Here is a 22,277-nt window from a genome sequence, read left to right as displayed (position 1 = left end):
CCGCCTGACACGGGGCAGCGGAGCAATGGCGACGTGACACCGGGCGGGTGAGGAGCCCGCGCGCGTGAGTGTGTGCGCGAGTGTGTGTGGGGAGGGGAGCTGTGAGTGTGCACACGTATTTGGGAGTGCGTGTGTGTGCTTATTTCTGTGTGTTTTGGGAGAGTGTGTGTGTGTGCGCGTGTGTGTGTGTGCGTGGAGGCTGTGTGCAAAGTGTGAGCCCGCCCAGTGCGGAGGGGTGTGTTTAATGATCAACCCCGGACTTGTGGCTGGATCGCGAAGGCCGAGACGTTTCCTTTCCCAAGCCGCCTCCTCTGACCGTGCGTCTCTCTCCTCTTCTAGTTTTTCCCCCGTGCGGCGGCGGCGGTGGCGGCGAGGAGGAGTCGTCGAGCTGGACCCCCCGCGCCAGAGCTTGGAAGATGAAGGTAAGCAGAGCCAGCCCCGGAGCGTCGCCCTCGCCACCGGAGCTCGCTCGCTTGTTCGCTCTCCCTCTGTTTCCTCCCCGCCGCCGGCACCTTTCGTGCCATTGCTCGTCCCGCTGCGTCCTCCTCCAGCGACAGCAGAATAACATCCGGCCCGGCCGTGGACATCGGCACATGTTGATTCATGTGAAATCCCGTGCCTTCCATTTGACAGAGGTGATGCCATTGCGCTGCTTGAGAAAGATAGGATGCCTTTGAATGGTCGGCCTTCGGGCTGCTGCCTTTAAATGCTTCCTGTATTAGCAGCAGCTTTGGTGAGTGTGCACAAACCACACGCCGCTTTTTTTTGTCCTTCCTGAGCTGTTTCGGTTTTTGCAGAGCGGAGGCAAAACAATTGCTGGATCGTTTGCAAAGTGGGACGAACTTTTCTTGGCTGCGGAGGTGAACAAACACCGATTTAGAGCCTGACATTAATTCCTTGCACGCACCGATTTCCTGTTTTACTGTATTTCGACTCTTTTTTTTTTCCTTCTTCCTTTAAAGTGCAGTACCTCGTTTCTCAGTCATGGTAAAAAGCCAAGCAAAAGATTACTATGTTAAGTCATTCCCAGATACAGGCGTGTGAGCTTAACAGTTTCTAAGCCTGCTTGCATTTTGAGAGGATAAAGATCTGAGCAAAAGACTTTTGAGGAAGAAGAGGAGCATTTAACATAATTGTTTGAAAGGTTATAGCAAGTTGGTGTATTTTTTCCCTGTTTCTGGAAATCTGGGATAGACACTAGGATAGAACTCTGTTCACTGCATGGAAATGACAAATTGAATTATTTTTTTAAGTGGATATCAGCACATGAATATTTTAAAGTAAATATAGACTATGTTTGTTAATGTATCACTGCTGAAATGACAACTGTACAATCTCTGTTCAACTTGAAATATCACTTTCCCACTGTATTCTTTGCAAGGATGAGTTGAAATGATCTTGGGGTCTATATACATAGATATTTTTCCTCCTTATTGTAAGCACATGCTACACTTTGAGGCTGTTGATTTGGGGTTACTGAGACAGGAGTCATTGAAAAAATCATGGGTTAACATTAGTAGCAGAACAGAACTTCCTATAACTTATCCATGAACTCGGTATTAAGTAAGTGGTTTAGCCACTCTGTTATTTTGAAATTTCCTGGCAAAGCTCGTGTATTTATTTCACTTGTAAGTATTTTGGTATGATGTAAAAAGTGCTATAACACATCATCCTTGATTCATTCTTGTTCTTTTTTCTCAGTTAAGTTCCTTAAGTTGCTATTTTAAATTGTATGCCTAGATGTAAATGACAGAATAGGGACATAGGCAGTTCTGATTTTTTTCCCCCTCCTTATTACATTTTTCTTAGAGTCTATTTTGTTGAAGTTGCTTTTTTTTTTGTTCTCTGCATGTATGTGGTTTATAAAACACTTTTTGTGTCTGTTGTAGCAAGATCAATTTGTTAATCTTTTTTTGGTGCATCTTGTTTAGAAATTATACTGAGACAGTGAAACTTTAAATCTGATTAAAACATTACAAAATATCTTGGCTAAAATTGGGTCTGCCTGGAAAAAACACTTAGTCTGATCCTGCTCCACTGTTTTTATGGAACAAAATCAAGGGGCATTGTTAGCAGGTGTGTCAACAAATTGCTAACTTTTTAGCATACATCCTTTTAAAGAAAGGTCAGACTTACAGTAGCTACATAAATTGCTGTTTAGGATTTTGTGAAGAAATGGTCAACAGGACTGAAACTTTGGATGCGTATTTGAATGTACGATGCTTGTTGCTAATGAATTTCTTTTTTTAACAAAATATGAATATGAGAGACTAACTGTTTTCATGTTTTCTTTTTTTTATAGGCAGCAGATGAGCCTGCCTACTTAACAGTCGGGACTGATGTCAGTGCCAAGTACCGTGGTGCCTTTTGTGAGGCAAAGATAAAGACGGTGAAAAGGCTAGTGAAAGTCAAGGTAGAATTCGTTATATTAGTGGTAATCTTTCTGTTTCTTATTCAAAAAGGTAATATTCACAGGAACACCAAGGAAAATCATGCCTCTTAAAATTTATGTATGACTAAACAGATCTGTGGACATTTCTTATAAAGTTTTTTTTCGGTCTCCCAAAAATCATTGGTGCAATTAGTTTAGTGCATATGTGTTCTTTTCTTTTGAAGGATGCTAGAGTACAATAGTCTCTAAAATAATTTTATCTGTTCTTGCTACTTATTTCTCATTTGAATTTATAATCTTCTTATGTTTGTGACGACAGCTGTTCCACAGCAATCAGTTTTGATGTCACAAACAAGATTATGACTTTAGGTGACTAATAAGAAATAGGAATGAACTCTTCAGGTGCAAAGATTCAGTTTTATGCAGGCAGCCTCAGTTTTATAGTTAGGAAGAAAAAGAAGAGAGAAGACAAACTTAAAAACAACTCTTTTTAACATTGACCTCCAGCGATCTGTCAATTGAAAAACATTTGTGGGTTGCACTAAAGCAGCAAACTCTATCCATGCGTGCCATCAGTGTGGTGTCTTTCCTAGGTTAAGATTGTGCTAATACTTAATACACATTCAATGATACAGGGAAAAACAGTAACCTGTTCTTGTAATCTATTTTGGCATTTCTCCTGAGTGAAATTTTTTAATGCTAACAGTGAAAAATGAAGAATGAATGTCCCAAAAATTCATGTTAATGCAGGATGCGATATAAATCCAGAAATTATCTTTGTGTCTTGTTTTTTCAAAAATGTTGACTTTTACTTCCTAGTCTATCATTCAGAATACATAAATAAGGTACAGAAATAATAACTACAATTTTATGAAAGGTCTCTCTTTTTTGTTTAGTACACATTTACATTTTGAAAACCTTAACACTTAACTCGGGGAGAACACTCTGTCAGTCCATGCAGTACTTCCACTTCAGTATGAGCTCAGTTTGATCAGTTTAAAAAACAAGTAAAACCTAGAAATATTTCTGTCCCTTTCTCCCTGTCATCACCTTGTAGGTTTATGGGGTGGTTTTAACCTGTGCAAATGAGAACACTATTGTGGGAAAGAAGTGCATTTTCCTTTCTTGCGCTGACTCCTGTGAAGTCCGTTTCCCATGATTCTGTCTCTGACTGACAGAGTATTTAGAACGTTTAGCTATGTGATGTTTTTCTGCCTTTGGATCCTAATCTGTACATCATTACGGGGTCCCTGGGGTTTATGATATGGGTGAGACAAATTTGGACCTTTGACATTGTCTCATTTACATTTAAAAAAATGAAAATTGTAATGAGTTAAGTCTGATCCTATACTTAGATGCCTGTGGGCATGCCCTTATGCCAGAACAAGTCCCACTACATTCAGTAGGACTTTTTATGAGACCAAAGGTTTGCCTGTATGGACCCCAGTACAGATTCAGAGCCGTTTAAAAAAAACAACCCTCATATGATCTGTTCTGTAGTTCATGTGTCATTTTATCTCTTTAGTTCTTGATGAACAGCTGTTTTTTGTGTTGGTTAGTAATGGTGTCATAGAATTTTTTAGATGAGATCAGAAAGCTGGCACGTGATAAATGGAAGTGAGTAGTTGAGGTTTTTGATCACTGAAGGGAAATGGACAGTTCTTAGTAGTAGGGGAACATATGTTAAATGTGTTTGCTAAAGAGCTGAGAATTTTGACATCTAAACGTTCATATTTGTTTCAAAATTAACAATCTGGTAAAATGAATGGTCTGATTTATGCCTCTCAAAGCCACTGTTTGCAGTCTTTTTGCAAACTTAGGCAAACCTGACTGCATCAGTTGATTTTTTTCAATTTATGTTGCCACAGTTCTCTCCATGGCCATGAGGCCTGAAAGCATGATTTTTAGAAAGAAAATGTAGAGCTTGTTCACTTGTGTTTCAAATGCTGGATTGTTTGTAATTCATACCTTTGCTGTACAAGTGTGTTGGGCATTTTTAAACCAAAATAAATGTGTCCCCCCATAGTCCTGTGCAAAGAAGTTAAATGGGTGAGTTGTAACAAATTTAAGTTTCTGTTAACAAGTAGACAGATCTTCAGATTCACAGCTCTGGAGCAATGACTGAATTCTGTGGGAGACTGTGTGAAATATAGAAAGATTCTTTCTTAAAGTACTAGAGTTCATATGAAGAAGCATAACTCTTAAATCTCTAGTCTTGCAACCCATTTACAGATATCAGTTTGTACTGATATCTAGTCTCATAAACATATCAAAGTATATTCCTCTCCCATGGTATAATTGTGATATTTGATATAGGTGGGCTGTCCTTGTTACCACTAACTGATTTATCCAGTTTGATTATTGAATGTGTGGTACTTTCCTGGGCTCTGTGTAAAGTCAAACATTGGTCTGTTGTTTGTGTTCAGGAATCTTTAAGACTATTTACTGCACAAGGTCTTATTTTTCGAACTCTAAATATCACAGGGATTGCGAAGCATGCTTTTTGGTGCTATAAGATATTTATTTTTCAGGTAACTCTGAAACAGGACAGTTCAACTCAGCTAGTGCAAGATGATCAAGTGAAAGGACCTTTAAGAGTATGTATGCATCTTTTTTCCTCTCCCAAATGTATGATTAAAATACAAGATTCCAAATTTTGATGTTTGTTTTTGAGTACGTGAACCAGAGGTCATGGGGTAGTGGAAGGGCACCTGTTAGCTTTGGATAAGGCCCAGGATGAGTAATCACCCTTGTGAACTAATTTCTTAGTTTTAAAAGATGTATTCATCTATGCCTGTGGTCTGGTTGGATGTATATGGAAATGTTGCTGCAGGCAGGTTGGTCTCTGTAAATGTTTCCAGTATAAATTGGCAAAGGGCAACTCAGTGAAACGATATGCAAGTTTATTAGATAGCAGTAAATAAGATGTGTGTGTGTGTAATGCATAAAATGGTATGTACTGTAGCATTGTTTTGGAATATATATTCCAAAACAATTATATATTTTGTTCAGTTGGAAGTTGCTAGAGTAGAAGATAACTGGAACAAAATATTGATGATTTTGCATTAAACAGCTTGCTTCTGTTTTTTTTTCTGAGGTCTTCCTTTTTTCTGTCCTTCCTTCATAGCTGAAGATGCTAGAACCTACTGCTGTCTAAATCTAGCCTAAGCTTCAAAACTTTTCTTTTCAACTGACAGTAAAATACATCATGTTTATTATGGTTGTTTAAGAGTAAACAATAAAGCCGTTATATTTTTATGTTATTGACCTGTGGAGCTTTACTAATACTGCTTAAAGTATTATATTAGGGGTTTAGATTTAATCTGCGTATCTTGAATTAGCCTGATTTTATTGATTTTTGTTATGTTATAAAGTCAGTCAGTCATTGTAATATGCTAGTTCACTTTCTTTCCCCTCCATGTTTAACCAAAACCATGTGATTTGATTAAAAACTTCTCATTTTAGAGGTTATTTAACCAATATGTGCATTTCACAAGGTAGTGTAACTGAGTTCCTCCAGAAAAATTGCTGAAGAATTAGTTTGTGCATGTTTTTCATCTTTCGTTTATGAATTGTCTAATACAATCTTGAGGTATTTATTTTGTAGGTTGGTGCAACAGTTGAAACCAAGATGCCTGATGGATCTTTCCATGAAGCTACTATCAGCAAATTGACAGATGCCAGCTGGTATACAGTAGGTAAGTAATTGAGTGGGTCTTAAGTTAATTATATACAAAACTGATTTAAATTAATGGAAAAGCATATCATAAGAGCCATCATTTGATTGCCGGCATGAAGATGTAAGTTCAGGTCCTGGGGTTGTGGGACTCACAGGAAGAACTTCGCCAAGACCTTTTTTTCCATGCAAAGTAATTATATCATTTCCAGACTTTAGAATGGTGTTTTAATGATAAATTGTCAGGTGCTCAAGTGCTGTGCTTACGAGCACTTATTCCAATAGCTTGCCTGTTGATGCAAGCTTTAGTTCACAGACTATATGCCTATTTAACATAGGAGTTTCATTTCCTGGAAGACACAATAGTTGAAATGTTATTTTAAAAAGACTAACTTTAAAACTTGCAGTTGTACTTTACTTATATTGAGTGTGTGTCTTTTCTTTTTAGTGAATACGTGAATATTTAAATAATTGCTCTTGTCGTCTAGATCAGGGATTGACAACATTTTGAATTGGGGCACTGCCTTAAGAGAGCTCATATCTGAGCACGGACTACTTCCCGCTGCAGTGTTACTGCCACTGCTCCTTCTTGCTGCCATTTCTCCCTACTGTCTACAAAGTCTCCCACCACAGAAACACTGCAGAAGCCCCCTGGCCCCATGGGTCATCTGGCTCTGCTGGCTGGATCTGGCCCATGGGCTGTAGGTTGCTGTCCCTGTCCTAGGCTGTTATCTTCTGCAGGGCATGGTGATAAAAACATTTCTATGATTTCAGTCTTCTTAAAGGATACTGATGAATTTAAAGTACACAGTACAAGAGTTCAGTGTAGCAGACAAGTGTATTCTCTTCCTTTGGAAGAGGAAGAAACAATGTTTTAGAAGCTCAGTTGGTTTTGAAGTACAGGGAATTTGTGTGTGGATCTCAATGGGAGCTGGAGTGAATCCTAAGGTAGTTTAGAGCCTTATCACCTTGTGATTGTGAGCCTATGGATGTGATCCTCTTAACTTCTTTAAAATTGTCCAGCTACCTTGCTATTTGATTTCTGCTTCAAAAATATTGCATAATTGAATATAGTATAATTTGGGGTGCTTAGTTGAACTTGAATACCAGGAGAACTGGACCCAGGAGAATTTAGGTTTCATCTGACCCTGGCTCTCTTTCCTGCCTAGGCAGGAGGTTGGACTCGTTGATCTGTTGAGGTCCCTTCCAACCCTAGCATCTATGAAACTAGGTGCGTCTCACTGATAAAAGAGAAAAAAGTTTGACTGAATTAATTAATGTAAGGAGCTGTTGTCTGTCTAGTAAAAAACTAGGAGACTGGCGTCGACACCTACACAGTCAAATGAGTCACTAGTTGGCTGGAGGGCGGCGCCCAGAGAGTGGTGGTGGACGGGTCTTATTCGACCTGGAGGGATGTGGGCAGTGGGGTTCTGCAGGGCTCGGTCCTCGGGCCCGCGCTGTTCAACATCTTCATCAGCGACTTGGACGAGGGGGTGAAAAGCACCCTGTTCAAATTCGCAGAGGACACTAAGATGTGGGGAGAAGTGGGCACGCTAGAAGGGAGGAATACGCTGCAATCGAACCTAGACAGGTTACAGGGGTGGGCGGATGAGAACAGGATGGGTTTCAACACTGACAAGTGCAAGGTGCTGCACCTGGGGAGGAAGAACCAGCAGCAGACCTACAGGCTGGGGAACTCCCTTCTCGTCAGTGCAGAGGCAGAAAAGGATCTTGGAGTTATTATTGATGCCAAAATGAACGTGGGCCGACAGCGTGGGGACGTGGTCAGGAAGGCCAACCGTACCTTGTCATGCATCCACAGATGCATCTCCAGCAGGTCCAAGGAGGTGATCCTCCCCCTCTATGTGACACTGGTCAGGCCGCAGTTGGAGTACTGCGTCCAGTTCTGGGCGCCGCACTTCAGGAGGGATGTGAACAACATGGAGAGGGTCCAGAGGAGGGCCACCCACATGATCAGGGGTCAGCAGGGCAGGCCCTACGAGGAGAGGCTATGGGACCTGAACCTGTTCAGCCTCCACAAGAGAAGGGTGCGGGGGGGTGGAATCTAGTGGCCATTTACAAACTAGTCGGAGGGGACCACCAGGCATTGGGGGAGTCCCTGTTCCCCCAAGCACTCCCAGGAGTGACGAGAAATAATGGTCACAAGCTGGCAGAGGGTAGATTCAGGCTAGATATCAGGAGGCGCTACTTCACAGGGCGGCTAGGATCTGGAACCAACTTCCATGAGAAGTGGTGCTGGCTCCTACCCTGGAGGTCTTTAAGAGGAGGCTGGATGAGCACCTTGCCGGGGTCATTTGACCCCATTACTCTTTCCTGCCATGGCAGGGGGTCGGACTAGATGATCTGCTCAGGTCCCTTCTGACCCTGCCAACTATGAAACTGTGAAATTTTGTAGATGAGCTTCAATTTTTGGCTGAACATGGAGGTGAAAAATTTACACTTGATCTACAGATGGTTTGTAAGAGGGAACATTCACGAATCATGTACTGAGCATGCATAATATGATTCTATTCCTTTTATGCAGGTAGGAAAATGCTGTGCTTCAAATGGATTTGTTTTAATGTATGCAAGTGGGTTTATGTATGGCTTTCCGCTACTTTAAAAAAATAACTAGAAGGAGAGATTCTAGCAATAGAATACAGGAAATAGGCTACAGCATGAACTCTTACTTAGATTCTCCTGCAATGAAATTTTAGCTCCTCTTTAAACTTTTACTTTGTTACTTCATAATAGGTCTGTAAAGTCGTTAGTGTTTTGGCATAAATTGGAACTCTGCTCTTTTTAGTCTTTGGTAACAGTATATCAGAATACAGTAATATAAACCCTACAGGAAATATCTTAAGCCCTGTCTAGGTTCAGTTAAATAAATAGCAAGTAGGCCCTTAATGCACATTTGTGAGTAAGCAATATATGACAGTCTTTTTCAGCATACAAGCCAAAAGTAATGATCTGAGTATATATACATTGTCAAATGTTGAATTGTTAATACATTAGAGTAACTTTTAAAGTTAGGGAAATTGTTGTGGCCCAAGGAAATCTGAAATGGAACCTTTTGGTCTTAGGTCATTATTTCTAATATAACTCCAGTTGATTATGACCAAAAGATACTGTCTAACAACTGCAGTAAATTCTATGAACTAAGTTGTGCTTATTTTCCTAGTGGTTTGTTATATGCTATACTACTTAGTATCTTTGGCTGTTTCAGAAGTGCAGCCAAACAATTAATGGATATGGGGACTAAACAGCCTTTCCAGAACATGGTTACGTTTCAGTGGAAGGGCATTGTGGAATACTTGTATTGCAATTGTCTGTGCTATTCCTGTTCTGAATTATTTTCAATTTACTTAGCACAACTTGTCTAATGATCTGAAAACACTTACGAAAATAGATGGGTAGTAATCACTGTGTAAAGAACAAGGAAACTAATGGTATACAAATTAAAACAAAGTTCTGCAACAGTGCCCTAATCCTAACTTGGTGTTTCAGTTTTTGGGTGTCTGTTTTTGAGGCATGGGTCTAGAATTTTAGGAGGACTAGTGTTGCTTAATACCTTTGAACATTGGGCTCTAACTTCAAATGGATAAATTTAAAAGAAGAAGAAAAAAGTGGATGCTTTAAATACTTTTACCTTAAATTACTTTCTCAGTGTTATAAGATGAGCTAAGTCAATTCTGAAAGTGCTTAGCATGTTCCAGTCTTCTGCTGTAGAGTAGGCCACTACATTTACAACTCAACATTTGACAATGTGTATTCAGATCATTACTTTTGGCTTGTATTTTGCCACTGATAAGGGCCATTTCATATTGATATCGCAGTAATAAAAATGAAATGCTTTGTTTTAATAACAGTTATTTTAGTTATTAGCATGGTAATGCTCTGCTCAAAATGGATTAAGGGCTGTTTAAAAATAATCACATACAGGCTTTTCATTGCTGCTGCATCTGAATTGCCTTTGTACCACAGAGCATGGACTAGTAATGTTAACACTGCAAAAATGAAGTGATGTTGGACTTTAACTGGGGCGAGGAAATACTTTTGGAATTGAGCTACTTTTTCAAAAGTATGAATAGGACAAGAAATAGAAAAGGCTGGGGGTAAAAGTTTAACAGGTTCTGGGAAATGCCTCTGTACATTTAAACCTAGTTGAGTAAAGAGATGAGTGGTAGTGGCAGAGGTTTAGTTATCATGGATAAAGAATAGCTAAAGTAGACATTTAAGTCTTTTTAAAAGGAACATTTTAATTAAGTTTTGAAAATAATTACAAAATAGGGAGTGTTGCAGTAATGTTGAAGAGGAGTTTTATGCTTGTTGCATGTTGGATGTTATAGTTAGGCGACAATTACATAACTTCAGAACAGTCTTACTAAGTCTGTTTTAACCAAGCCATTTTTTAAATACTGCTTATTTATTTAGTCTTTCATCTACAAGTTTCTCAAGTATTAATTCGTAAAGTACCTTGGGTAAATATTGAAGTAACCTCTGAAACAAGTAAAGAAAAATAAGCTGCATGGTTCTGTAAAGGTGTTGCTACAGATACCAGTGGTAAAACGGAGATAACTGTGATAAGCTGTGAACCTGTCCTTGAACATTAAAAATATATATATTTTAAAGCACTGTTTATAGCAGGAAGTTTCTTTCTCTAAATGTTTACACTGGTAACTAAAATTAAAGGTAGGGTCTTAGTGTGTAAAACTGTTTCTTGCCTATAGACTTCAGTAAAGTGCTTTTGTACTTTCCCACTATAGTGTTGTTTACCCGCAGGGTGTGCTTTTAAGTTTGCTCCTATTAAGTGTCCCTTAAATTTTCTATTAAAAAATTACTCATTGGATTAGTTTTCAGAAATCAGTGCTATTTCATTAAAAATCAGAGCAGGGTGTTCAAGAAGCTCTTAACAAGAATTCCTTCTCCTTCCTTTCCCTTTCCCAGAGCTGAGGGGCATTTCCTGAGTTCCAGAAGATCATGAAATGAAAACCTCTATGTTCTTGGTCCCAGATCTGTTGTGTCACTTTTGTAAACTGGTTCTATCGAGTACAGTATTGGTTTCAGTGTCAGTCAGGTCCTTGTGGTGGGCAGCAGTAATTGCAGTCATTAAAACTACTCAATGTTGTTGTTAGAGCAGTCTTTTTGTAGTAGGCCTGTCTGGAACCCAGCAAAAGAAAACAGTTCTTCTGTCGGTGCACATACCTTTCTGATGACAGAAACTTCAAAACCAGTTAACAAAATCTATATGTTTAGATCTTTCTGTCTCTCTCTCAAAGTATAGGTTTGTCCTGCAATCTATAAAAGGAAAAAAACCCAGTGTTGTTTCTCCTTATTCTTTTTCTAGCTATCTTAGTACAGGAGGATTTTCTTTGCACAGTGAAAATGTTGGTTTCATTATTTCTTCAATAATCTTACCCTTTTTTTGCCTTTCATTGTCTTCAGCGAGAGAATGGAGAATGAAAAGGATGTACATTTATAGCAATTTTTAGCACTGCTTTTCACAGAGACCTTTCCATGCCATCCAGAATGGGGACTGATATAACTCTTTTATATTGGCATCTGCAGGTTTCAGGCTTCATAGGAAAGTCAGGCACTTATGCCTTCTTCCTTTTATTTCTCTTAATTTGTTTGAAAACACTTTTTTTATAAATAGAAATTTCTTTCTGCCCATATGTAACACATCAGATCCATATAGACTTCTTTTGAAAACTACTGTCTAGATCCTATCACTTCCCTATTGCAAGGACCAGTCGATCTGAAATCTAGCAGTTATCAAAAAAAACCCTCAAGTTCAGAATAATTTCAGATACTGAGCCTTGTCCTTGGATTTTCATGGATTTAAAATATTAAGGAACATAAAGAAAGGATCCAGGTAAATAGGGAAAGCCAGCTTAGGCTGTAGTTGAGGGCAAGACTTTCAATTAAGTTTACAAGCAGTTAGATGCACTGTTGGCTCTAACCATGGTCTGTGCCCAGATTCAACATGATAAAAGCTGTGAATATAGCCATAGTCAGCCAAATTGCCATCCATGCCAGAAGTTTTGGCTGTTTGTCATCTTGTAACAACCTGTACAGCACACTTCTTGCAGGATGTACAGGACGCTAATCATGCTAATATAACTAGTTTGACCAGTCCTCCTTCCTTCTAGCATTCTGCTTAGTGTGGCATCCCAGAAAAATGACTTCATGGTTTGCTTGGTAAGCGTGTCATCCAGGAATCCTAAACAATACTTGCTGTAGGAGAGTTGCCCAGACTGCCCAGTTGGCACAGAAACAAACGGTTTGACAGCACACGGATGGACAAGCAGAGATGCAATGGCTAAAAAGTTTCTGTGTGAACACAAACATCGTCCTCTTGCTTACAGCCAGTTAATTAGGAAGTCTCACAAAATCATGTTTGCAATGTGGATTGAGCCTGAGTATATAGCTGTAATGTAATGGTAAATCATGTTATATGCAGTTTTAGAAGGTACAAGAAAAAGTGAGACAGTTTCTCTAATCTTATTGTTCAAGTTATAATTATTGTAAGTAACATCTGTTGGGGGAACCAGTTTGAAATAAGTTGTTTTTTAGTGGATAATGTTTTATAAGCATCCTTTAAGAGCTTTGTGCTTTTACAGTATCTTTTTACACTGAAATTCCATATACGTTTTTCTAGAGGTTCTTTTCTTGGTCCTGTAAACCAGTGGTTGCCCTACTGCATCTTGCTATTGATAAGATTTCCCTTGTAAAGGTGATTTAACATTGCTGGAGCCTTTTTACAAAGTCATTCAGCAGGTGTATTTTGGATTGCATCGCCCTTGTGCTTTCAGTATTGCCTTGGTGAAGAAAAGAATCTTGAAGCATCATTCACAGACACGAAAGCATTTAGTAATGTCACATATGAAGACTTTATTAATCAGTTCTTGGAAATAAATTAATGTTATTTTGTGGCATTGTTTCATTATTTTTAAAGCTGGTACCTCTTAACTGGAGTTAGATAGGTGGGCAAGTGTGTCTTTCCCTCTTTCCCATACCCTTCCTCCTCTTTAAATGAGAGAGGAGAGACGTGTTCCCTTACTGTAGAGCATGGTATCTCCTCTTCCTTGCTTGGTAAAAGTAGCATAGTTTTCTGGGTTTGAAATCAGTGAGCAGGTACAATATCCAGGGTCATTCTTTCCTGCCCAAGTATCTTTTACAGGGTTGCCTTGTCTTGTTAATGCTGAGCATAGTGTGGGTACTGAACAAATAGATAATATTGTAACTATTACAAGGTCATTATGGCTACAAGGCTCTCCTGGTGCTTTTTTGGTCTCTTAGAGCTACCTGTAAACCAAACTTGTATTTAGTTTAATACATTTTTTTTTTTTTTTGCCTACTGGTTTCTGCTCAATTGCTGGTGAGAGAGATAATTTGTTTTAAAATCTTTCTTAATTTCTAGTTACGGTTTTCAATTTTAAATTATGATCATAGCTATTCCCTTAAGATATTCCTGCAACATTGGTTTGTAGGACCCCCAAACGTGCAGAAAAGTCTGTCATGATAACTAACATCAGTGCTGCTATTGTCAAGGTTTGAATATCTTGTCTATCATGCCAAATAGAAAATCTCCCTGTTTGCTCATGGGATCCATTTAATCCAATTTTATAATAATGAATTTGCCAATAAAGAGGGTTCCTCCCCCTCAACCCTTATGGTTACAAAGGGAACCTTTTTCATGGAAACTAACACAGATTGTTTTCCTATAGGCGCAGTGTTTTGTTGCTCCTTATACTTTCCCAAGCTGAAAACTGAAAAATGTCTTCCTTTTGCTATTCTTTCAAATCGTTTTTGGAAGCAATGATACCAGCAAGAATCGTGTCAGTTTACTTCCTCTGCTTTTTGCTCTAGCACTGCTCCCAAAAAGGAAGAACTAATATAGACCGTATCAGTATACCAGAAACGATTACCTCCCAAAGTAGCTTGGATGCTTTTAGGGACTGGGGGAAAGGGGTTGTGTATTACAAGTTTTTTCTCAGGAGCTCATCAGAAGAAGGAAACTCATAAACAGGGGGTGCAGTACTGAAAAAAAATCCCATTATTCCCCTCCCCCCCACCTTTTCCAGCAGTGTTGGAGGGGGAAGGATTCTTGCCAGAGCTTTGTGCTGAATATTGTCCTCCATTCCTTTCCCGTACCCAACATTTCTTGCCGTGGCTTCTGAGTAGCAGGCTTAATTCTTTAGCTAGTAGCTGTGGCATTTTTTCCCCAGAAATATTTACTGAGGTCAGCTGGCACACTGTTCCTCTCCAGTAAGAACCTGGATAGCCTTTTCTGATGTTAAGCAGTGATGCCTTTTATGGGGTTTTTGCTTTTCCATAGTTGTTTCCTCGGAGGGGCAAAAGAACATGATTCTGTTCCAAGCATTAGTGGTGTGTTATTTCTCTGTTTCTTCTGAAATCCGTTATATGTCTCTGCAAAGATTGTTTTTCACCTCTTTATAGTGCTGATATAACTAAGCAAATTCTTTCTCGGGGTGTAACTTCAGTGGAAGTTAATGAAATTACACCAGCAGAGAACTTAGATTCATATTCTTCACTCCTCAAATATAGTATACTGTTTACAAAAATCATAAAGGGCCTAGTGTGCTTCATTCAGTGTTATTTTAACAGTTTTGATTTCTCTTTTTCTTTGTGGTAATAACAGTATAAGTTGAAGTTTGGTTTCAGACTTTGCTTCAGGTTGGGATCCAACTAGGAGTGAATTTGCAGCCAGGGTCCAAACCCAGGGAATGCTGTTGGTATACGTCTTTTTATATTCCTTTGCCATGCTTCTTAATGTGGTATCAAACTGTCACTGAGCCAGGAGAACTGTTGTGGTTTGTCCACTAGCTCCGTGTTCACGGAGCCCTCAAATTGTGAATCCAGGAGACTGTACTTTGTAATGGCTCTGTTTTAAAACAAGACCTGTACTGAAAGGACATGCTTAGGGAGGGGCTGCTTTGAAGAATATTGCATGAAGTAGATGAAAAAGATCAATTAAAACCAGAAGGACATCTTAGAATATGAAGAGCAGTAAGAGGAGGATATGATAAAAGTATCTTAAAGGTATTTAGAAGGCCATATCAGTGCTTCTATGTAACCTTTCCCACCGCAATGAGAGGGTAGTTAAAATAAAACAGCAAATTTAGAATGAATAAAATTAACTAACATTTTATGCAATTTAACTAATCTGTGGAATTCATTACTGCATGTCCTTATGCTGCCCATAGTTTAGTAATCCAAAAACAATTGGATATTGTGTGTGAATAACTTTTGCAGTACAAGGACTATTCTTTGTCCTATCTCACTATGTAAACTGATCACCAACTGAATTAAGGAAAACTTTTCATTGTATAATATTGTACATTTCAGGATATGAGACTCATACCCTCCGAATCATCCAATTATATAGACTATTGTTCTGATACACATAAAATGCTTCTATGGAGTGGCTGTCTATAAAACACAAATCTGTCCAGCCATCTTTGAGCTAACATTCTTCTTGTTTATTCGTAGACTTAAAAATGCTTTCTATGAACAAAAAGGTTTAATTTTGCCGTTAGAAGTTGTTTAACAAGAACCACTTTATTTTTAACAACTTGGACACCCTTTTTTCCTCTTCACACAACTCCCAACCCCCTTTTCCTTGTTCCCAAAGAACTAAAATATTTGTCTACTGCCCTGTATTCTCAGAAAGGATTTCAGTTTTTTGAATTAATAATTTTATGAGATTCTTCTATGTCTCTCAGTCTATACCTGCTAGATTAGACAGTGTTTTAAAGCTTTGTTTTATAGTAATTATTGAAAAGCAGTCTCTCTTACTGTTTAGTTGAAGTATTTATGGAAGCTACAGGTTGGAGTAAAGACAGACTTGATAAATTTTTGCTCATCTTGTTTATATATCTCAAGTCCTTTCTGTAAACCATTCTTTTAGTTTGAAAAACTTTCAGTTCTAGATATGCCTGAACAGAGCGATGATAGAGCTTGTAACTTGGGGATTAAATTGAAGGGATCATGCACTCTTAAGCCCTGCCGTGCATTTCCTTTGCCTCCAGGCTGGAGAATCCCACATGGTTGCTGAATAGAGTCTCCCCCTCCCCCTTTTCCCTTGTTCAGCTCTTAACCAAATTGCTTGTTCTGCTGGAGATCTGAGAACTCTTATTCCTTCACCTTCCTTCCCTGAAGTACCCTTGAGGCTTCACGAATGGAGCGGAGATAGTTGAGACCACATATGGAGGTCACCTATGGAGAGGACACAGGAAAAGGAGGGTGGGTCAAAGTATTAGCCCTTCAGAAATAATGGTTCTGCTTCCAGCACTTCACTTTGTAGGGCCCTGGGCTCTTCCAGCCCCTCCCCATTTCGGCATTGCAGGTTGTAGAACAGCTTAGTGTTTACTCCCTCTATTGTAAAAGACAAGCAGTTATGCTGGTCTGAGATGCTTGTGTAGCTGGCTCAGGAACACCAGACCTTGCAGAATGAGATCTACCTGTGAGAAAGAAGGGATGTCTTGCCTTTATTCAAGTTTTGAAGCTTTGATAATGTGGGGGAAAAAGGGGTCAAATGCCAAAGGATTCTAGTGCCAAAGGATATTAGGCAATAGGGGTGGTGGTGGGTGGAGGAGGTGTAATGTTTAAGCTCCTTAAGTGTTAATTATCCTAACTTCCTCCGCTGTAAGAGTGAGAGAGGCAATTTTGACGCACTGCTTGTGAAAATAAAATTTAAACTCTGAAATTTCCAAACATTCACTCAGATACTTTAGAAAAGGGAACATGGAATTGGCTATTTATAACTTTCTAACCCACAGGTTTTATTCTAGCCAGGAAAAGAGATCTTGCTAGCACATTATTTCCTATTTATGTCACAAGCTCCCTCAGATGTATTTAACTGTTAGTGAAATCCATTACCTCTTATTTACATGCTTGGTTACTGTTTTGCCCATTGGCTCAGTATATGCAATGTTCTTGCTGGGTGGTAGGATCTTGTTGGTCTTCACTACAAGTGAAAGTTGAGTGGTTTAATTGGATGATTGGCAGGACATGCTTGGGAAGGAAATGGTATTTCTTCTGTGCTTTACAAAACTGTAAACTAAGCAGTCTGCATCTTCTAAAACAGAGGTTCCCTACCACCAGGTGGTGGCGGGTTGGCCTTTTGGTTGTGGCACAGCCTCCTGCTCAGACCTCCACCTGTCTGCCAGGTTCATTGGCTTCCGAGGTCACAGCTGAGCTTCCAGGGTTAATGCCGGGCAGCAGGGGAGCCCTGGGAGGGAAGCAGCTGGCTCTGCACACTCCATCCCACTCCCGCCAGGCTGCGGTAAAAAAAAGGTGGGGAACCACTGCTCTAAAACAATGACACTCAATTCTTGTCGATCTCATGAGCCACCTGAGTAGTCAGCATTAACCAAACAGCAGCAGCTCCTAGGTAAACTGTGATACACGCTGCTGTTCAAAATATAATACAATTAATCTGTTAAAAAAATCAAACAAACTTCTGCCAAGAGCCTCGGGTGCTAAGTGGAAGAAACTTGTGGCTCAGGAGCCACAGTCTAGTGTGGAGGCTGTCTGTCATTTGGCCTCAGTCTTGTAATACTAAAAATTCGGGCTGTGTGAAGTTTTGGTTGCTGATTGAATTTGGAGGAGATTTGGCCCAATTCAGCAGCTGAATCCTAATCGAATTGGGAGACCAATTAAAAGATCTGAATTAATTCGGGGCCTCTGCATCAATTTGGAAAAGATTCAGAGATAGATTTGGGCAGCCCGTGTTTGCTGCCACAGGGAACTGAACCTGGGCTCCGTGCTGGTAAATGTGTGGGGGGAACACCATGGAGGGACCCCCGCCAGGCCGCATCCCCTGCTTGCTCCCCCAGCCCCCCCGGAGCACCCCCAACCCCTGCCCGCTCTCCCAGCCCTGTCAATGGCTGCCCTGTCCGGCCCCAGTGTCCCGGCACTTAAAAAAAAACAAAAAAAACCCCGCACTCGCTGGCTGCTGCAGCAGCCGTTGGGGCCTCTGGGGGCTCGTGGCAGAGGCCACCCCCCCCACATAGTGCCGGGCAGTTGTGGGCAACGGACACTGGTATTTGTCCTTCTGTCCTTCCACCTGGTATGGAGGATTTTATGAAGATGATAACATCATAGCTTTCAGGTGTTTCCCATATATTGTCCAAATTTCATACCTATGCAACAGGGTAGGGATGTCAGCAGCCTGGTAGAGGAGATGGGTTTGGGTCCTGATATCATGACCATTGAAGACACAATTTTGGAGCTATCCAAAGGCAGCGCTGGCAGCTTTCATCCAGTGTTGAATATCGATGTCTGTGTGTACTTTTGGGGAAAGGTGGCTACCAAGGTAGAGGAAGTGCTAAACATTCACCAAGGATTGCGATCTTACTGCAATGTGTGGAGGAGCTGCTGCTTTGTTTGGGGTGGGCTGGTAAAAGTTCTTGGTTTTTGTTAAGTTGACAGTGAGTCTAAGCATTTCCTACACTTCACAGAATCAATCAAGAATGACGTGAAGTTCTTCAGTTGGGTGGGTACATACAACACAATCAGCATATTAAAGATCAGTATTGGAGGTGTTGGTTATCTTGGATTTGGAATGTAACTGGTTAACAGAGAATTGTTGGATGGAGAACCAGAAGGAGTTGTTACTTTTAGCGAATAAAAACAAAAAGTCAGCACTTCTGTTTTTTGCAGAATAAATTGGGAGATGGAAAGGTGGTGGGTGGTACCAAGTCATCCTTTAGCAAAGTAAAAATTAGAAGGATTGGTTGTTGGAGGGGGAAAAATAAGTGAAAGGTTGAAAGCACATTGACAAGGCTTTATACAAATTACTTGTCTTCACGATCAGGACCTAGGAATGTGAAATTAAAACTACCAGAATTCTACAGAATTGCACACTTTCATAGAATCATATAGAAGGGTGAGTTTTCTAATTTTCTATGATTCTAAAATTAGGGTTGGAAGATACCTCAGGAAGTCACCTAGTCCAGCCCCCTGCTCAAGTCAGGACCATCCCCAACTAGATCATTTCAGCCAAGGCTTTGTCTAGCTGGGTCTTAAAAATCTTCAAGATTTTTTAAATCTTTTAAAGATTTTAAAAATTATTATTATCTGTGGAAATTATTAAAATAATCATATTCTGCCAAGCCTACATATATTATACTTTGCCACCCAAAAAGTCCCATTGATCCAGAAGGACCTGCTCAGTTCTCTAGAGTACTTCTCAGTGGGCCTATTCCAATGGCTACTGTAAGCAGAAGAAAATAGTCGCGATTCCACCACCTCTCTGGGTAACCTGTTCCAATGCGTTACTACCCTCCACACGAGAGAGTTTTTTCTAATATCCAACCTAAACTTCCCTTGCTGCAACTTGAGCCCATTGCTCCTTGTTCTGTCATCTGCCACCACTGAGAACAGTCCAGCTCCATCCTCTTTGGTACTGCCCTGCAGGTGGTTGAAGGCTACTGTTAAATGCCCCCCTCAGTCTTCTTTTCTCCAGGCTAAATAAACCCAGTTTCTTAAGCCTTTCCTCATAAGTCATGTCCCCCAACCCTCTAACCATTTTCATTGTCCTCCACTGGACTTGCCAATTTGTCTACATCCTTTCTGTAGTGGGGGGCGCAAAACTGGATGCAGTACTCCAGATGTGGCCTCACCAGTGCTGAATAGCGAGGAATAATCACTTCCCTTGATCTGCTGGCAGTGCTCCTACTAATGCATTACCTCCCGGTGTCCAGGCAATCGCAAGGTATATACGTGAGAGTGATAACCAGAGGCCTCTTAAAAAGCAATACATGGAAGCCGTGTCCAGTTATGGGCTTGAAATGCATTACTATACCATTGAGATGCATTACTATACCATTAACCTTCTTCGTAACAAGGGCAAAACGTTGGCTCATATTCAGCTGATTATCCACTGTAACCCCCAGGTCCTTTTCTTCAGAGCTGCTGTTTAGCCAGGCAGCCCCTAGCCTGTACTGGTGCATGGGATTCTTCTGTCATATGTTGAGGACTTTCCACCTCTCCTTATTGAACCTCATGAGTTTTATTTTGGTCTAATCCTCCAAATTTGTCTAGGTATCTCTGAATCCTAGCCCTACTCTCCAGTGTAACTACTACTCCCCTACCTTGGTGTCATCTGCAAACTTGCGGAGGGTGCACTCCATCCCATCTTACAAGTTGTTGATGAAGATATTGAACAAAACCAGTCCCAGAACCAACCCCAAGGGCACTTTAGTTAATCACATACACATTTTAATGAAGTTTAAAGTACACCCTTACCCTCGCTCACAGATACTGAGTTTATTTATACTTGTAAGAGACTTTTAGAGGTAAAATTCTAGTTTTTGGAAGAAGTTGTGATTTAACTTTAACTGGGAAAGTATTAATAATATTGCCTGTAAGTGTCAGCTTACTTCAATCCAGGATTGTAACAGCTTCATTCTTTTCTTAGCTTTTTTGGGTGTATGTGACAAATAGAGAGCAGTTTCTTCTGGATATATGTGAACAAAATGTCTAATATGAACCAGATCAGATATGAACATACTGCTAGACATGGATTTCCCGTGCTTCATTGTGTCCAGTAGCATGTTGCTTGATGTTGTAACAGAAAAGTCTGTGTGTATTTTTCTTCCCACTGGCAGCATTTCAACGCTGCGTATGCGAGTGGACATATTCCATGGTAACAGAAACAGGTTGGGAGACTGTTCCAGCATAAATCAGAAATAATTGGGTGTTTCAACCCAACTGGGAATGTTATATGTGAACAATAATTGGCAGGCAGCCAGTATCTGTGGCCTGAAGTAGTGCAATATATTGATAAGAGACACGAGAAACCTTGAGATTGTTCTAGTTGAGAACCTGGTTTGATTCAAAGCCATTGCAAACTTGCCAAAATGTTTTTCTACTCTCAACTCTTGACTGCCGGACTTCTTTCTGATTGTGAGCCCAAGAAGAATTTAAACAGAACCATGTTGAAGAGAGCTATTTCACTTACAGTTTAGAATAGAAAATAAGCCATTCAGTTAAACATGCCAAATACAACTGTTCATCATGTACCAATATCTTTGCCTTTGGTTTTGTTCTAGTTTTTGATGACGGTGATGAAAGGACATTGAGGAGAACTTCATTATGCTTGAAAGGAGAAAGACACTTTGCAGAAAGTGAGGTAAAGAGAAGTTGGTTTCCTTGAAGCTAGGAAGTAAAGAAGTTACATTGTGAAAAAATTACTAACCAACTTGTTTTTCACCTTTTCTCCTAGACACTTGACCAACTACCATTAACAAATCCAGAGCACTTTGGAACCCCGGTTATTGGGAAGAAATCCAACAGGGGAAGGCGATCTTCTCTTCCTGTGTGAGTTTTCATAATGCTATATGTTGCTATTTTTTTATTACTTTACTAATGTTTTCAGGGGGCATGATGGCCTTTGTACTTCAGTGGTACTACACATGAGCAGGGATCCTGGTTTTCTCAGTTTAAAAATCGCAATTTCTCTGATTAACCCCCCTGATCCAAGTTTTTCTGCAATTAAAATGAAATGCCACTATATGGGTCTATCTTTATCTATATACATATCTATATACATATAGAGAGAGAGAGAGCTATAGCTATAGATATAGGTATCAGTTGAACACAATGTTTTATTGATATAATTACAATTTTAAAGTAATTTAGAAGCTTACCAGTACCTCAACATTATAATAAAATAAATTCTTAATACCTTTATATTTTAGCATTTGATTGTAATTTTTTATCATAGAAAATCAGAGCTCCCCCTGCCCTCTTTGCTCACCAGGATATGGGTCTAGCTGTGGCTGTTCCCCCTGCTGCTTTGTGGTTCTGAGCAGCCCTGATATGCCGGTGCCCTGCCCCTGCCATTGCCCCTCACTCCTGGCCCACAGCCCCCGCAGCCCTGCTAGTACCCTTCACTCCCAACCTGCAATCCCCATCTTCCCCAGGCCATGCTGGTGCCCCTCACTCCGACCCACAGCCCCCTGGCTCTGCCCGTACCCCTCACTCAACCTGCAGCCCCCTGATCCTGCCAGTGCCCCACACTTCCAACCTGCAGCTCCCCACACCTCCCCAGGTGCCTCTCACTCCCAACCCATAGTTCATCACTCCCTTGGCCCTGATAGTGTCCTTCACTCACCCTGCCCTACTCCCTCCCTCCTTCCCTCACTGTGGAGGCCTCAATCCGCCTCCCTCTTCTCC

At 40.3% G+C, this 22,277-nt stretch overlaps 1 protein-coding gene across 1 annotated transcript in view; it reads left to right on the top strand.

The window, feature by feature from the left end:
• Positions 1-691: 691 nt before the first annotated feature.
• The window catches only part of ARID4A (AT-rich interaction domain 4A), a 63,553-nt gene continuing 41,967 nt past the window's right edge, over positions 692-22,277 (top strand). Inside the window, exons 1-6 of the mRNA XM_025207135.1 lie at positions 692-733; positions 2,303-2,413; positions 4,924-4,989; positions 6,000-6,090; positions 21,152-21,231; positions 21,325-21,419. Of these exons, the coding sequence (XP_025062920.1) occupies positions 707-733; positions 2,303-2,413; positions 4,924-4,989; positions 6,000-6,090; positions 21,152-21,231; positions 21,325-21,419 (470 nt within the window). The 5' untranslated portion in view covers positions 692-706. The remainder of the gene's footprint in view (positions 734-2,302; positions 2,414-4,923; positions 4,990-5,999; positions 6,091-21,151; positions 21,232-21,324; positions 21,420-22,277) is intronic.

This window comes from Alligator sinensis, unplaced genomic scaffold (assembly GCF_000455745.1).
Source record: "Alligator sinensis unplaced genomic scaffold, ASM45574v1 scaffold708_1, whole genome shotgun sequence".
Taxonomy (NCBI): Eukaryota; Metazoa; Chordata; order Crocodylia; family Alligatoridae; genus Alligator; species Alligator sinensis.
The sequence above is the reverse complement of the archived record's forward strand: the minus strand, read 5'-3'. Positions and strand labels throughout refer to the sequence as shown.